Source organism: Oryzias latipes, chromosome 17 (assembly GCF_002234675.1).
Source record: "Oryzias latipes chromosome 17, ASM223467v1".
Taxonomy (NCBI): domain Eukaryota; kingdom Metazoa; phylum Chordata; class Actinopteri; order Beloniformes; family Adrianichthyidae; genus Oryzias; species Oryzias latipes.
The window spans coordinates 7,487,540-7,501,508 of NC_019875.2; the positions used below are offsets into that span (position 1 = coordinate 7,487,540).

The 13,969-nt window shown below is 40.5% G+C and overlaps 1 protein-coding gene across 2 annotated transcripts in view; it reads right to left on the reverse strand.

Moving 5' to 3' along the window:
* Positions 1 to 13,969, reverse strand: part of LOC101175682 (receptor-type tyrosine-protein phosphatase N2) — a 373,019-nt gene that overhangs the window by 28,823 nt on the left and 330,227 nt on the right. For both annotated transcript variants that reach the window (XM_023965497.1, XM_023965498.1), the window contains 2 exons: positions 3,426 to 3,503; positions 1,249 to 1,368 (listed from right to left, as the gene is read on the reverse strand). In XM_023965497.1, the coding sequence (XP_023821265.1) occupies positions 1,249 to 1,368; positions 3,426 to 3,503 (198 nt within the window). The remainder of the gene's footprint in view (positions 1 to 1,248; positions 1,369 to 3,425; positions 3,504 to 13,969) is intronic.

Here is a 13,969-nt window from a genome sequence, read left to right on the forward strand (position 1 = left end):
TCGAAGTAAAACATGAATTCAAAAGGATCACGAATACAAAGAGTTCAATAGAAAAATACTAAAATGAACTAACAAACTGACTAAGCCAAACTGGACATCCCTGTCCTTAGACCCCCCTTCGCGGTAAGGAAAAACTCCCAAAAAAAACGGATTCCGGAAAAAACGAAGAAACCTCAGGGGTGCCCACATGAAGGAGGGATCCTCCCCCAGGACGGACAGGCGATTTACCAGAACTCTTAGAGAAGAATTAACTTATCTTAATCTACAACTACATATATAAAAGTCCAGCAGACGAGCTTCATCCAGCCGTGGTTGTGGGGACAGTCAAAGGCGCGAGTCGAGCCGGAGACAGGAACCACAGCCAGGTGTAGGAGCAGGAGCAGAGGTGAGGTACTCGGTCAGGTACAGAGCAGAGACGCGCCAGAGATGAGCCAGAGGCAGGATCCACAGCCAGGTGTAGGAGCAGGAGCAAAGGCGAGGTAAACGGTCAGGAACAGGAGCACGGATGAAACAACTGGAGTCTGGAAGCACTCCCACTCCCCAGGAGGGGAGAGGAAAAGAGGGACAATACATGAATCGCACTGTACCAAACAGAGGCATGGAGAACTAAATGATAAATTATGATCAAGAATAGAGGAGAGGAAGGGTAGAAGTAAAAAAGGAAAGAGGACAGAACCCCAGTGCACCATAGTTACCCCAGCTTCAACTTCTAGCAGCCTTTTAAAAGAAATAGTTATTATTAAGTTTAATTTAAACAAACTAACATTAAGTTAAATAATCTCTGAATACTAACTAGTCTGACAACAAGTCTGTCCAAAGAGGAATGTTTTCAGTCTAACTTTGAATGTAGAAACTGAGTTCGCCTCTCTTACATGAGCTGGGAGTTTATTCCATAAGACAGGGGCTTGGTGGCTAAACGCTCTACCTCCAACCGTACTTTTACTAATTCTAGGAACCACAAGCAGTCCTGCATTTTGCGAGCGAAGTGTTCTGATTGGTTGGTAAGGGACTATGAGGTCCTTAATATAGGACGGGGCCATTCCATGTAAGGCCTTATAGGTTAACAGGAGGATCTTGAACTTAATTCTAGAATCAACTGGGAGCCAATGTTTTTATAACTATCATGTTATAAAAACATTTAAAGTAGCCTTGAGGGATCTTTAGGGTTTAATATTCAGTTAATGAGCAGTTTTAGGTTTCTGAAAGCATCAGGCAGATTAGGCAGCGATGATGTTTCTGCCGTTTTACCTCGTAGATATGGTACAGGTTGGATCCTTCGTCAGGCCAGTAATGGTAGCACTGCTTCACCCCGTTCTCAACAAGCGGCGTCAGCATCACGATGACCACGCAGCCGTTCTCCCACACCATCTGCAGGCAAAACGCAGTTTTCTTCACCTTACAAAGTTGTTACTCTGGTTAAAGTCCTAATTTTCTTCACCATGAAAGAGAAAAAATGTATGATTTATTCAGGTGTCAAATTCTCGCTCATTTTTAGGAGTCATATTCTCAAATTGATGGAGAGCTTGATTTGGAACCAGATCTCATCCAAGGCTGTTAACACCTTCTAAAATGTGTGAACAAGAATGCTGAAGTGTGTCCTCACTGCCCACTCGCTTAGACACGAATACCTAATTAGTCTCAAATGGAGGGACAGATGAGTTTGTTTTGGGTGAGGGAGTGACACACCTCATCTGAGGACAGGGGACCTGCTCACATGCAGTTCAGAACACCAGACCCAGCGACCGTCTGTCCGCACTGTGGCATCAGACCGACAAAGATTTAGCCAGCAGTAAATTTGTCTGGTTTTCAGTTACAGCTCCCCTGCACCTCCTCCCCCTCGCTCCCCACTGTTCCCGTGATTATTATGTTTGACATGAAACTGTGACAGCGCACTTTTTTTGAGAAATAGCATTAATTTGCTTCGGTGAAAAGGCACTCTCCTTTTTACTGACTGGGCAAGTTCAATTTAATTGAAACTCTTAAATTTAGCCATATGTTTTACCAAGGAAAATATCATAGTTTCTAAGCTTCGTATTAGGGATTTTTGAGAGGTTGTTCAATATAGTGATGTACTGTATGAACCCTGATAATGTAGTCTGATAAGACAGAGTAATGCTGGTTAAGTCAGCTGGGCTGAAACACCACAAGAAGTCTGGATAAGCCTGATTACAAAGGCCTGTGAAGCGCACACAAAAGCTGAGCAGAATCCATCATGAGCGATAGCACTAATGGTCTTTTCAGCTTGTGCAAAGAAACACGTCCTCTGGCAAAGCTTTGTGTGAACTTCAGCAATATGGTCCAGCTGCAGCGGAAGCGTGAAAATCGACTTCTTCTATAACAATTTCAGGAAGTTTCTGTCTCCTTTTCTTTTCTGTATTTACTCCTGTGTTGTCTCATGTTGTCACATCTTCCTTGTGTCTTTTCAACACTTTTACTTTTTTTTGAAGAACTGAATTTGACAATTTTTTATTTTGGTCTGATAGCTATTGTCCATCCGCCTCAATACATTTTAGGGTCATAGGGTTACTGGAGCCTATCCCAGCCACTGTTGGGCAAGGGTGGGGTACACCCTGAATGGTTCTCCAGTCTGTCACACTCACATTCAGCCCTATAGGGACAATTTCGATTCACAAACTGATCTGGGATGCATATTGTTGGACTGTGGGAGGAAGTCGGACTGACCCATGCATGCACATGGAGAATATGAAATCTCCACAAAAACAGGTCCCAGCTGAAATTCAAACCAGGACCTTTTCACTGTGAGGTGATAGTGCTAACCACTACACCACTATGCAGCTTTTCATAGATTTGATTTATTCATATTTTGCTTGTATTGACTTTAATTCAATCTTTTCTTGTCATCTGCAAAAAAGTAACCCAAAACTATCATTGGTGTAATCATTTTTTAAATACATAGTGCTTTTTCACCTCATTATTATTGATCACCTTTTTAATTGGAATTTTGAATTTGACAAACATATCATACTTTTATAATAACAAGGGTCTTTATTTGTCTTTTTTCTTCTGGCTCAACAGAGACTGAACTTCCTGGACAAGGAGACCTTTCCTACCATCACAAATGTGCCCCTCCCTGCTGTTCCACTCCACAAGACCGGCTCCAATAACGCATCGATCTCCTGCTCTCCAATTCAAACCCAATCTTAGAATTGAGACTTGGGGAGAAGTGTTTTCCGCTGCCTGCATTAACAGTGTGTCCCACTGTAGGCTGCTGAGCGCGTGTGGTAATGGCGGGGGCAGTGGGCGTTATGAGGAAGGAGAGATTGATAATGACAGCCACAGAACAAGCCAAACTCCTGTGTGGCTTTAATAAAAATGGGCTAACTCTTGTTTAAGAGAAGAAAAAGTATTGATTTTTCCTTCACGGGTGTCCCTGTGTGCGCACACGCATTCACGCTCGTCCTTACCTGCCAGAAATCCGCCACGGTGGAGGGCAGGGGGCCCTGAGTGGCAATGTACGATGGGTTTCTGGGATCATGGTCCATCTATGGGGAGAATAAGGAAAGACCTACATCAGCTCAACAATCAATCTCTTAATTCAAGCAAAATATGTTTGCTTTGTAAAATGAAATTCAACCCAGCATTGGAACCTCCTCAAGTTTTAGAAAACAAGAAAAAAAAGCAATTTTAGACAAAAAATTATTACTTTAACTTACAATTGAAAGGAATTAAAATTTCACATAAAAAAATACATATTTTTTTAGACATTTTAGACAATATCTCTAAATCTATCATTAAAAAATTAGTTTCCGTTAAACTTTTCACTTCCTAAAACTTGACTAATTCTAAGGCCCACAGCAGCAAAACACCTCTGCTGAGGTGCTCAATGAGCCTTGCATGAAAGCTAACAGGAGGAAAGGTTTGCTCTATGTATTACTAAAACATGACCCATTCTGTCAAAGGTAATAACACTTGATTAGCTTTAAAACTTTCAAGTGGATATCAGCCAAAAAAACAGAGAGATCATTTTGGTGTTCAGTGTTTCCTCACTATATCGCGGTTCAACTATTGCGGTCTTGCTGTTTAGTGGATTTTTTGGGTGCATTTTTACATACTTTGTTTTTTTGTTAAAATTGTGTTCTGCGTCCGGATTGGCTGTTGATATTGTCAAACAATCTCTTTCATGTTGTGTCTCCTGTACAGAATGTGCTTGTTCATCAACATGTACACAAATCCTTGACATTATTTTTTCTTCAATGTTACTGGACTTACCTTTATATTAAGGTTTGAACTTTGAGTGTTTAAACAACAGAGAAATTTCTGAAAATTTGATTTGATTTGATTTTCATTTGATTTTATTGATTTATTTCAAGCATTGTAGTCAAAGCAATAAAGAATTTACACATATTTATCAAACTCATTACAGAAATGATGAAATGCATTGATTAAAAAGACAGAAAACAAAACAAAAATGTCACTTAAATCATATATGCTTAATTAAATACAGTGATAATTATTTGAGGTATAAGTAGAGTTTGATTTATTGCTTGAAAAGGAGTGGGAAGAAGCAAGCTTATATAATCTCACCCCTACTGAGTTCATTCATTTGATAGTTTAACAGTGTTTTTATCTGATAGATTCAGATAGATTCTCTTCAAGTAACAAAATCTAGTGCCTAAAATTGATTGATGATCTTCAGAAAACATTCATTCATGATTTCAGTAAACAGTAACGATACCGATATGTAATAATAATTGATTATCATTAGAACGCATGATAACATTAAACTAGTAATTATTGCTACACATTGCAGATCAAGTAAATAAAATCAATAGCTTATTGATTGTAATTCAAACATTTCAGTAATCATTATTGCACATTACAATGTAACACTCATTGGTTGTAATTAAAAGAACTTTGATTATTTCACCACAGTCAAGTTCACACATGGATTTGCAATTATTCAAACACCTGTTGAACTCCTTAAAATCCTCAAATCCTCTTATCTTCATATCCTGAAATAAGAGTTTCTTTATACAGTTTTTCATAAAATGTTAATGTTTGACTGAGAAAAGAGTATAAAGTGTGTAGTGAAGAATTATACAGCCTTAAAACATCTAGACTCCTACTTCGCGGATTGAAACTATCCCAGTTATTTTTAGAACGTAACTCCTGCGATAAACGAGGAAATACTTTGGACAGTTTTTAACCTAAATAAAAAAAAACCTGTGTCATTTTTGGAGAGCGGCAGGACTTCACCTCTGAGTTCTAGTGGCTCTTGGTTGCTCTTATTGGACCAATGTGAATGAGATGCACACCACTTTAGGTTGCTTGAGGGTAAAAGACAAATTACAACTCAGTCTTCTATGCTTAATACATAACGCCATTTTTAAAAAATGACCAACATTTTTGGTAAACAAAGTATTATACACTGGGCACTGGGTATTGTCAATATCAAACTCATCAGGTCAGCTCTGGTGATATTGTTGTTCCTTTTTCAAGATCTAACTGTATGAGAAGAACAGTGCTATTTAGATCGTCTGTCTGTCTGCATGGAATCAACTTTCAGGGACTTGTTAGTAACAAATATCATTTCAAAAAGATTTTAAAACTAAGATACGTGGACTACTTGCAATAACTAATGATTTGTATGATTTGCTGTTATGAAATGTATGTGCTGTTGACATGTTGGTATGTGTTTTTGATATGCTGGTACAAAATGAAATTGCTTTTAACTTATTTTAACATGTGAAGCTTTTAAGGTAAATATGATGAATAAGTTAGTGAATTTTCTGAAATCATTTTTGGTTTTTGTGAAATTGGTAAAATGTATGTATTTTTTGCTAATGGACCCCAGGAAGCTGTGGAAGCTAATGGGGTTCCAAACAATCAAATAAACAAATGCCCCAAAGCTAACTTTACTGGTGCAACAAAAATTGGGCCTGTCCAGCCGTACAGTTTTGAGCCAGATGCCACCTCAGACTAGGAAAACAAAGACGTACATGGATCTAGTCGTGTACAACTGGATGCATTAGAATGAAGCAGAACAGGGGAGCAAGCGGCCTTCCCAGCGTATTTTCTATGTAACAAACACAAACTTTTTTTTGCCTGCTCTTGATTTACAACGATTTGAAAAAAGAAATAATCAGATATAATTTAGAGCTTAATTTTCTTCAAGTACGTCCTCCACATTGTTGTTCACCTTTTGGCACATCCCGTCAGAGGTTGCAACAGCATATCAGCTCTCACTAATCTGCACAGGTGGTCTGGCAGAGAGATTTTTTTTCGCCAAACTGCATAACCCTGCATTCTCAAGGCACAGGGAGACCCAGATAGGCAGCAGATAGGCAACAACACCTTTGTGCAACAATACACTAACGAAGCTAATATGAAAGGCCACTTTTCTCCACGTCAGTTGATTCACATTGATCGCGTCAAAGAGTTACCGTATGTCAAAGAGTAAGTGTTATTTCAGTATGGCTGGTGACATCTCTGGTGTTATAGGGCGTGAGGGTCATTGTCAGGCTCACTGTGCCTTTGAGCAAGATGCTTAGCCTTCAACTGCAGAAAGCTCATGAGTTGCTTTGGATGACAGCATTTCCAAGATTACTAACTAAATTTGTCAATAATCACTTTCAGTTTTGCATTTGACCAAATTGGGACTGAAACGTGCTGTAGGAGTCTGATCTTCACTTATTTGAGCTCCCTTTTGGCTTAATTGACATGTTAATTCTTTTAAAGCAAGAATTGTGTTGATGAACAAATAATCCAGAAGTGTATCCGTTTTTGAAGACAACAAATGCAGCTCCAATCAAAAACTTTGAGAAGCAAAGCAATGAAAGATTTAAGAGAATTTCTGTCAGGAAATAATCTATGATCTTCATATCACAAAAAAGTAACTTTTTCTGCTCTTTATTCCTAATTAGCATGTCCGTGTGTCAGAGCTCTATTGCTTTTCTCTCAGCTCCTACGTTAACAGCCGAGAGCTTCAGAAGAAATTGAGGGGTTCAGAAGAAACTCTGACTTGTTCCCTTACTTCAGGAAAATTACAGAAGGATGGCGGAGGCGTTGAAGACAGGAGCCATACGTGAGCAGAATATGCAACGAAGTCAGTGACACCTCAGCTTATTAGCATGCAAATTGTACGGTAAATGCAATAATTGGCTAGACCAATTTAGCTGGAGGCAATTACGTGGAGAAGGCATAATTTTAGGGTCTTTTCTGCACACAAAATTCTCTTTAATGCTTCTCTTTTCCTTGTGTGAATGCCAAACAGTAATGCACTTGTAATGAACTTAATGGACAGAAGGAGAGAGCAGGAAAAAGGTAACGTGCTACAAAAGAGTTTGGCTCATTAAAACACCCACTGCAGGAATTGCATCACGGACCTCAGAAGTGCTCTTATTTGAAGACAATATGCAGATGGACATTGTCTGATCAAACACCAATTTTGCATATTCGATTTTAGAGCAAGAAAAACCCAAACTGAAATTACAGTTTGGGTTTTTACAATTAAAAATTACAGTGGAATTTTTCTTGATGAAATTTCTAATGAAAGCGGGTCAATTGTAAAGCTAGTTCATGAAGGAAAGAGAGATTTGTTAACTTACTTATTGTATTTTTTACACTATAGGGCACCGCAGACTCATTATGAATGGTCTTATATATATATTTAGATATAGATATATCTATAGAAATATAGATATAAGTTAACTTTTTGTAGACAGACGCTCATAGAGGTACAATGAGAAAGCAAGCACCTAAGAGATACAGCCAGATGCCCATACCTGAAGCACTGGAAACGGCCAAACAAAGGCTACGAGCTTTGAGCAGCCGCCTAAAGAGGTACACAAGAGACAATGAAGCCAGACGGATAAACAGGCTGTTCGCAACTCAACCTGCGAAAGTGTATGCTTAGTGGCAGGGTCAAAACAGCCAAGCAGACCCACCAAGGCTAGAAACTGAACAGTACTGGAAAAGTATATGGGAAAAAAGACAGCACATAACAGCAATGCCCAGTGGCTGGTCTCTCTGAGAAAAGAACATAGCAACCTCCCTGAACAGAATCCAGTTTCCATCACAGTGGCAGACATTTAAGAAAGAGTCTCAGGTGTGAAAAACTGGACAGCACCGGGCCCTGACATGATACATGCCTACTGGCTAAAGAAACTCACCGCACTCCACGAGTGCCTGGCAGCAGAAAAATGAACCAGCTGCTAAGAGATGGGACTCACCCCGAATGGCTAACGGAAGGGCGAACGATCCTGATACAGAAGGATCCCTCAAAGGGTGTAGTCCCATCCAACTACTGGCCAATAACCTGTCTCTCCACAACATGGAAGCTCATGTCAGGCATCATTGCAACCAAGATAAATAGGCACATGGATCAATTCATGAGTAACACACAGAAGGGCATTGGTAGAGACTCCAGAGGAGCCAAACACCAACTCCTGGTTGACAAAACAGTCGCTCAAGACTGCAGGTCACGACACACCAACCTGTGCACAGCCTGGATTGATTACAAGAAGGCCCATGACTCAATGCCACACACGTGGATCACTGAATGCTTGGAGCTGTACAACACCAACAGGACTCTAAGAGCCTTCATAGAAGATTGGATGAAGCTGTGGAAAACCACCCTTGAAGCCAATGGGAAGCCACATGCACAAGTGTCCATCAAATGTGGGATATACCAAGGTGATGCTCTGTCCCCACTGCTGTTCTGCATAGGTCTGAACCCCCTCAGCCAAATAATCAACAAGACTGGCTATGGATACCAACTCAGAAATGGGGCCAACATCAGTCACCTCCTCTACATGGAGGACATCAACCTATATGCTAAGAGCGAGCGTGACATTGACTCCCTGATACACACCACCAGGATCTACAGTACTGACATTGGGAAGTCATTTGGGCTCGAGAAATGCAGCCGGATGGTGACAAAGAGAGGCAAGGTAGTCTACACAGGAGGGGTCTCACTACCAGAAGGAACAATAGCAGACATCGAGGACAGTTACAAGTACCTTGGAATTCCACAGGCAAATGGCAACCTGGAGCAGGCAACAAGGAAAGCTGCAACAGCTAAATACCTCCAACGAGTAAGGCAAGTCCTGAGAAGCCAGCTCAATGGCAAAAATAAGACCCGGGCAATAAACAGCTACGCACTGCCAGTTATCAGATACCCTGCAGGTATAATAAGATGGCCAAAGGAAGAGATACAGACCACGGATGTTAAAACACGAAAGCTCCTCACCATGCATGGAGGGTTCTATCCCAAATCCAGCACCCTGAGACTGTATGCTAGTCGCTAGGAAGGAGGCTGAGGACTTGTGAGCGTGGAAGCCACTGTCCAGGATGAAACATCCAAGATGCATGAGTACATCAAGCTCAAGGGCCCAACTGAAAGTGTGCTCAGTGAATGTCTCAGGCAATGGAGAGCAGAGGATACAGTGCTGGAGGACAGATCCTCATGGGAGGACAAACCCCTGCATGGGATGTACGGTGGATGTGGCAGTGCCAAGCGATGGGAACATCAGAAAGAAGGAACATGAGAAACTGGAGAAATACCAGGGACTCAGAGAAGAACTGGAGAAAGCCTGGAAAGTGAAGGTGACAGTGGTGCCTGTGGTAATTTGAGCACTCACGGCAGTAACCCCCAACCTGGAGGAGTGGCTACAACAGATCCTTGGAAAGACCTCAGACCTCTCAGTCCAGAAAACTGCAGTGCTAGGAACAGCTAAGATACTGCGCAGGACCCTCAAGCTCCCAGGCCTCTGGTAGAGGACCCGAGCTTGGAGGAGAAACCACCTGCGGAGGGTGAGAGGGGCTTTTTTTTTATATCTATGTCATATACATAATAAGACGCACCAAACTATAAGGCGCATTAGCTGAGACAGAAGAGTTGTAAGAGTCCGAAATCCCACCCTAACTACTAAAAAAGTATATAGTGCGGCAATATATAGTGCCCTGAATTTTAAAAGCTATTTGGACACCATACTCACTATTTCTTTTTAACAGCGGATATGACGTCATCGATTTCAAAAAGTTAAAATCTAATTAAGATGAGCGTTTTGGGACGATTAGTTATGAGTCCACTGTCTTCTAAAGATAAACACGTTGATGGTTTATTAAAAATATACATTTAAATAATTCTTTTTTGGCAAAAAATTGGTCTAGATTTGCCAATCTAGTGAGCATAGATGAACACTGTTTTTTTCACAAAGATTTCGGGGAAATTTGCAGGGAACTTAATTTTGGAATTTCAGATTCAGACAGCACTACAAATGGCGAACTAGTGAAATGGTGAATAGTGAAGGAACTTGGACATAACCGATGTTATGTCAAAAGCGTTGGCCACATTAGAAGCGTTAGCCGTGTTTAAGACGTTAGATATGTTAGAAGCATTAGGCACATGAGAAGAGTTAACCATGTTTGAGGTGTTTAACATCTTAGAGGTGTTAGCCATGTTAGAAGTGTTAGACATTAGAAGTGTTAGCCATGTTAGAAGTGTTAGTCACGCTAGAAATGTTAGCCACATTAGAAGTATTAGCTACGTTGGAAGCATTATCCACATTAAAAGCATTAGCCACATTGCAGCATGAGTAGGCAGAATGTGCATTAGGCCATAATGTCTTTTCAAATCATTTCAGGGATTTCTCTGCAGCCAAAACCAGGCTTTTAATTATAAAATGCATAAAATTAAAGGAGCATCGTGGACTTTGGTCTTAACTAGACTGGGTGTTTACTATAAAAAAACAAGGAAAATGTCTCATTTGATCTGGAATGGTGAGAGCAAAAAACTCATTGGGAGAAACAGAATGACAAGATAAACAAAAAAGTTAGTGCAAGAGAGGAGGAAGAGAAATGATAACAGAGCTGCAGTTTAACAATGGCTGGAAGTGAACAAAGAAAGGAGAAAAACGCAGAGGAGCAGAAATTGAGAAAATCCAAGGAAAGGGACAGCTACACATCTCTTTCCATCCTCCTTTCTTTTCAGTCTCTCCAGAAACAAATAGTGAATCCTGACATCCTGAAACACTTCCTGAATTAAACCTTGCCATTAATGACACTACGAAATGACAAATGTCTATCTGTCTGACTGTCTTTCACACACCCTTTCCAGAGTCGAGCAAAAGTGGAGGGTGTGACATGTATAATTATCCCCGCCACTGGGTTTTTGTCATTTTTTTTTATAGTGGGAAGAAGAAATCCTGCATGTGTCAGTCTGTCAGAGTAAGTCAGACAGAGAACAGGACTATCACTGCCGCCCCACTCCTCTAGAAACCTGACAGACCCTCTGCATCAGCGCAGAGTTGGCAGCTACATGGATTAAAGGCAGCTACAAGTTAACGTGTATGAAAGAAAATATCCTGTGGTGCCCTTCCCTAAAATATTTGGATTTTAAGGTTAATACAAGGTTATTAAACTTAAAAAATAGATTTATTATTATACATTCATCCTTATTCTTGTCCTTGATCTTCAGCTTCATTATTTTTCTTTTTAGTTGCAGATTCACAAATTAGATTCATAGCCTAGGCAAAAGTTTGAAATTGCATTAAGCATTTGTCACATGCATGCATAGTAGAGGTTGATCAGTTCAAATGCTGCAGGTTTTTGAGTTGCCTGAGCTTGTAGAGAGTAGAGAGGAGGGGATGCATCTCAAGGACAGCGCAGGTGTGTCCTGCGTTCCCTTGAGGCTCATGCGGTCACCTTAAGTGACGTGATGAAAATGGAACGTACCATAAATGTATTATGAAGTGTTTGTATGAACAATGTAAGTTTCTCTCACTTATGACGTATGGGTGATGCTGTGGTACGGTGTCTTTTATGGAACACTCCAGTCGTTAGTAGTAAAGTGCAGGTTCTGACCCATTACTGACATCACACAAATTTGGCACACAGAAGGTGCGCAGATGATGCGCAGGTGCCTGTAGGTCGTCTGCAGGACGGCCACACAAACTATTATCTGATTGTCTAATTTCCTCATTTTTAACAGTCAAAGGGACACATACTTATTATGCGAACAATACTAATGGGCTCCTTGTGCAGTGCACAGGATTCATTGGGTGTTGTATAAGTGTTTGCAATGACCTGTGTTACGCAATGCCCTTAGACAAAAATACAGATGAACATTTTGCCCCTACAGGCTCACCAACTTTGATATTTCCAGTGGGCCACCTACGTGCCCTGTACAGGTTTTTCCATTTTCACCTGCAGACAGCCCATATTTACCTGTTAGAACAAGTGTGACTCTGGCTTTTGGTTTGTTTCTGCTTATATATAAAGAAATGTAGTTGTGTTCAACAGAAAAACTCCAAAATAAACCAAACAAAGAAAAAATAAGTAAAAGTCAGCCAAATTCAACAAAAAACACTTTGAAAATCTAACTTCTATAAGTTTAGTTAGCTTAGTTTGGAGTTCTAATGTTATGTTTATTCTTCTTTTATGATTTTTTTTGGTCTAAAACACACCAGTGTGTGTTTTTTAAGTGTTCATCTCAATGGTTACTAATGTCTTCAGCTGCTCGCAATCTGATTTGTAGTTTTTCATTATTTTTTCAGCTGCGTGCAGAACCTTTTGAAACCTTGTTATATACTGGCTGCTCCTCAATTGAGTTGAATAGATGATCTTGTGAGATAGCCATCTTTTCTCTGCAATAACAAACCATTCTGTTTGCAGGTAAAGATCATCACTAACACTGTCTTGCTGTTTTTGCATAGGAGCTTAAAGAACAAGGAGATTTTTTTAAATGCCAGATAGGAAACTGCTTTAACAGTGAAGCAGAGGATTGACAGTAATGAAGAGCCAAAAAATTATACAGACTCTGTCTTCTTTTTTTAATGTAATCATTTGTCTTTCATTTCTGTCCTCATTTACTCTCTCTCCTGCACCAGCAGGAGACCCTGTCATCCCTGGTGCAGTCCATGAGGCCCATTACTTCTCCAAACCCTTGTCCTGTCCTCATCTCTCTGATCCACATCAGACTCACAATTAAAAAGGCTGTGGTCTGTCATGGGAGAGCACATTCACGGTCAGGGTCAAACCTCTCGAGGGGAATTTCTTGTACTAAACTCAGGTTTTGTAATTACTTTTAATGTGCTGTGTTCACACCGGAGCTGGTATTTCTAATATCATTTTAGGAGCCTCACTGTCTTATTTCAGGTCAGGCTCATTATGAACTCGGATTGTTATTGCCTCTCGTATGGACATAAGGTTTTTCTGGCACTGTGGCTGCAGTAAACTGAGGTCTGTTGTGCATCTGAACTCAGGCAGGCCAAGACATCATTACAACCCCAAAGGTTATCTAAAATGGTGGTGGGCCAAAGCCTCGCTCTCATTTAGCCAATTAATTTTAATGAACAAGACAGGCTTATTATTGATAAGCGACTGGAAGACAGCAAACATCTTGTCTTCTTTAGATGAAGTGTGGGTGAGCCCGGTTTGGGGAAATTCCTTAAATAACTCTATGTGCCATGCATTCAGACACATCCTTTCTTGGTTATTACAGTGTGTGGGAGGTGGGAATGTGTGCTTGAACCGTCACTGAATGTTTGCTCATGTGTCACTGTGCGCTATTGCATGTCTGTGTGGGTGTTTGCACCCTGTACCCCATGTCATCTGTATTAGTGCATGCTGAGTGCGTGCAATTGTGTTTCCTGTTTGTGTCTCCTTGTGCATGTGTGGGTTCCTGTGCTGCAGCCTTTCTTTTAAAGTTTATGTGACATTTGAGAGAATTTCTCTTTTCTTCTTGTAGCATTTCGATTGCCTCTCTGTTCAAGCTCTTGCTCAAACACATACAATCACACACACTCACAAGCTGTTTTGGTGTGACGCCCAGATTTGAAATGCATAGCGTTCCTGTTGCTTTTAATGGAATACCACTGTATCTGCCTCAAGGGGATAGTAAACCTGCTATTTCAACACGGTTTCCAAATTGATTCACCAACGTACTAAATTCACATGGCTGTTTCCTTTTCCATTCTCCTTCCTCAGGCCTTTTCTGCTGCTTAAA